Raw genomic sequence first — 4,259 nt, forward strand, 5'->3', positions numbered from 1 at the left:
GGGGTTCTGTCATGTAGTTTCCCATTTCCTTCCAGGTGTGGGCTCAGCGTATGTGGAGCAGCTGCCCTTCCTTACTGGGCACCAAGGACACTCCCTGGCTCTGCAGTGTACACTCAAACAGTCCAACTGTAACAGGATGTTCTGGTACCGGCAGCGGGGAGGCAGGGAGCTGGAGGGGCTCTTCTACTCTTATGGAGACCAACTGGTGAACTTCACAGCCGAGTTCTTGACAGCCCAGAGAAGCAACAAAAACTGGGACCTAAAATGGAACAAACTTTCACAGTCAGACTCAGCTGTGTATTACTGTGCCTGCAGCATTGCACAGTGACACAGAGCCCTGAAACAGCCAGCAAAATCGCAGAGAGACAGAGAGAGGGGAGGAAATAGAGGCATCTGTGTGTGCCTAGACGTTGAAAGGACAATGCAGGGGTGTACTTCCAAGGTGAAGTGTCTGGAACATACATTGTCTCCAGAAGGAGTGTAAGGATCATCAGGAACACCCACACCAGATCAGTGAGCATGTTGCACACTTGAGATGTAATTGGCTATATTAATAGCAATGGGAGTTTTGCCCTAATGGGACCAGGATTTCGCTGTTGGTCTCTTGAAATTGGACATTGATCACTATTACGAACACTTTTCTCTCTTCCTTGACATTATCTTCCATTTCTTTCCTATTCTCTCTCATTCTCTCTCACTATTCCCTTTGCTCCAGCTCTCTCACTTTCCATTTCTTTCTCTTCATTTTTTCTAGTTCTTTAAATTAAACCCCCACATCCAGTTGCTGACCCCAGCCCTCGCCCTGAGGTTTGGTCTCACTGTGTCTCTGGGGACTGTTCTGACCTGACTGTGATGCCTTATTCACATGATTGCTGAGCCATGGATGTCTAAGCAGGGGAATATAGAGTAAGAGCAGGGAGGTGGTATTACCGATGATGTGTAAAGAGGTGAGACCATTACTGGAATTACCTGCCTAATCTGGTGCCTGCAATTGAACAAGGGTGATGATAAATTGGTGAGGGTTCAGAGAAGAGGCATGATTAAAGGATTAGAAAACCTGCTTTATAATGATAGGCTCAAGGAGCTCAATCTTAACAAAAGGTTAAGCGTTGACTTGATTACAGTCTATTAGTATCTATAATAGGGAAAATATTTGATAATGGGCTCTTCAATCTAGCAGAGATAGGCATAACCTGATCCAGTGGCTGGAAGTGACATAAATTCTGACTGGAATTAAGGCATAATTTTTTAACAGTGAGTAATTAACCATTGGAACAATTTACCTTTGTCATGGTGGATTCTTCAGTGCAGTACTGCAAGACAGGATAGACTGGACAAAGTGCATCTGTGTACTGTGTTCATATGAAATTCTCACTGTATTCTAGGAGATGGCATGTGCCTGAGTTCCTCAATCTTTAGCAATTCCCTCTACTGTCCGGGGGGGCCAGAGTGGTTGATCTCAGTATGGGAGTGTCACACACAAACAACAGGCACGCTGAGCTAGCACATTTATCAATAGTGTTACCTCTGGCCACGCCTATTTACTACTACACTCCTCCCCTCCCCCAGGCTCTGCAACCCCCTTCCTCCCAGACACCTCCCAGTGCAGATGCTGACAGGACATGGAGGTGCTGCAGCTCCTCTCTCTGCTAATAGTGCTGTTGGCCACTACCCTCTCAGGTGAGGCCTGGGCTCCTTGCAGTAGCCATCCGGTAGGATCAGGTTCCCTGGGGAGGTTTCTCACCTATTGATTGTGACACCCTTTGTCTTGCAGGTGCAAAGGGCAGATTAGTGGAACAGTCACCCCCCTATTTCATGGTGAGGCCAGAAGTGTCACAGTCAGTGACCTGCACCTTGAAGAACACAACCTACCTCTGGATGAGCTGGTACCGGCAGGATACTCAAGGCCATCTGCACTTCCTGGTGCAATCAGGAACCAATGGTGACCAGGAGAAAATAATCCAGGAGGGAACATCCTATCGGTCTGAGCGGGTCAGTAGCACAGAGCTCAGTTTGGAGATGCAGAATGTGACTCAGTCCCAGACCATCTACTGCACCTGCAGTAAGAGCACAGTGAGAGATTAGAGTGGAGATGGTGACAAAAACCACCCCTAGTTCAGAAACAAAGAGGCTGCCGGGAAACTGATCAGTTATCCAGCAGGAAGGAGATGGAATAACACCAACTGTGCAGACTCTTCAGTTCAAGATCAGTTCAAGTTCAAAACCAGCTACAGTTTTAATTTAGAAACTGTGTTTTTTCTGGTTTCTTTTTCTTGTTCAGGAAAGAGCCAGACATACACCTTCACTCACACAGATACATACAGGGAGAGAGATAACATCACAACAGTGAACTGCAGTAGGGAAATGTAGTTTAAATAACAGATATAGTATCCACCCTGTTCAAACCTAAGATCTGTAGTGTGCTATGTAAATACAAGCGTCCTCTCCTCTGATGCTGTCTTCCCCATCATCATTCCTCAGGAGGAACTCTCATTTCTGTGTTAATGTCAGGAAGGTGTCATCCAGCAGAAAGGGGCAAAGACACCAGTGTCAAAGACATCCATGAAACTGGTCAGGAAGAAAGTACAGTGCGGATTGATGTGGGAAACTGGTAAGTCTCTCCTGTTCAGTGACACCATAGAGTTTCCCCTCCACTAAGAAGTGTATTTGCTCTTCCCTCTCACTCCCCTTGAAGCAGAGTGAGAAGAAAACATAGAGCATAGAGGAGCCAGAGCAGGAGAAATCTGCCACCAGATGGAGACATTTCCTGCTCTCAGCACCGCTCCTCTGGGCCCCAGGTACTATCTGAGTGACCATGGGGATACAGTGGGGCAGGCAGGCCCAGAATCCCAAGCTGAGAAAGCACACACTCCTCACCAAGACTGAGATGTGAGGGGATCTCTGGAGACGACTTCTCATATGCTTTGAGTCTCTGAGATGGACAGAGAGAACCAGTGACGAGCAAATTCTGGTCTCCCATGTTTAAGAAGGATGAATTCAAACTGGAAAAGGTACAGAGACGGGCTACTAGGATGATCCGAGGAATGGAAAACCTGTCTTATGAAAGGAGACTGAAAGAGCTTGGCTTGTTTAGCCTAACCAAAAGAAGGCTGAGGGGAGATATGATTGCTTTTTATAAATATATCAGAGGAATAAATATTAGGGAGGGAGAGGAATTGTTTAAGCTTAATACCAATGTGGACACAATAACAGATGGATATAAACTGGACACTAGGAAGTTTAGACTTGAAATTAGATGAAGGTTTCTAACCATTAGAGGAGTGAAGTTCTGGAACAGCCTTCCAAGGGGAGTAGTGGGGGCAAAAGACGTACCTGGCTTCAAGACTAAGCTTGATAAGTTTATGGAGGGGATGGTATGATGGGATAGCCTAATTTTGGCAATTAATTTGGTGATTGATCTTTGATTATCAACAGGTAAGTATGCCCAGTGGTCTATGATGGGATGTTAGATGGGGTGGGATCTGAGTTACTACAGAGAATTCTTTCCTGGGTGCTGGCTGGTGAGTCTTGCCCACATGCTCAGGGTTTAACTGATCGCCATATTTGGGGTCGGGAAGGAATTTTCCTCCAGGGCAGAGTGGCAGAGGCCCTGGAGGTTTTTCACCTTCCTCTGCAGCATGGGGCACGGGTCCTTTGCTGAAGGAATCTCTGCAGCTTGAGGTCTTCGAACCACAATTTGAGGACTTCAATAACTCAGACATAGGTTAGGGGTTTGTTACAGGAGTGGGTGGGTGAGATTCGGTGGCCTGCATTGCGCAGGAGGTCAGACTAGATGATCATAATGGTCCCTTCTGACCTTAAAGTCTATGAGTCTATAAGCACTTATGGGTAAAAATGTCTCCACTTCAGATTGTTGGATCTTGAACGATAGCAGTGTAGATGTTCAGGGCTTGGCTCGATTTTGGACTGCAGGTTTCAGCCTAAGGGGAACATCTGCACTGAAGTTTTTAGCCCTATGGCACTAGCCCCACAAGCCTGAGTCAGTTGGACCAGGCTCTGAGACTCACTGCCAAGGTTATTTATTTATTTATGTATTTATTTGCTGCGTAGATGTAACCATGCTGTTTCTTGTTTCCTTTCTGGTGTGGGTTACTGAGAACTGCAGGGCACCAGTGGACATGGGGCTGGCTGCAGACAAGGGCGTGGGGCAGGGCTAGCTGGAGGCAGGGAGTGTGACACGGGCTGGCTGCAACAGGGGCTGGCTGTGGGTAGGTGATGCAGACAGGGGCTAGCAGGGG

At 47.0% G+C, this 4,259-nt stretch overlaps 1 gene segment (V, D, J or C); it reads left to right on the top strand.

The window, feature by feature from the left end:
• Positions 1-1,622: 1,622 nt before the first annotated feature.
• LOC123356337 lies at positions 1,623-2,161 on the top strand. The segment is given in 2 exon segments: positions 1,623-1,680; positions 1,775-2,161. Coding segments are annotated over 2 exon segments (369 nt in total).
• The last annotated feature ends 2,098 nt before the right edge of the window (positions 2,162-4,259 follow it).

Source organism: Mauremys mutica, chromosome 1, assembly GCF_020497125.1.
Source record: "Mauremys mutica isolate MM-2020 ecotype Southern chromosome 1, ASM2049712v1, whole genome shotgun sequence".
Taxonomy (NCBI): domain Eukaryota; kingdom Metazoa; phylum Chordata; order Testudines; family Geoemydidae; genus Mauremys; species Mauremys mutica.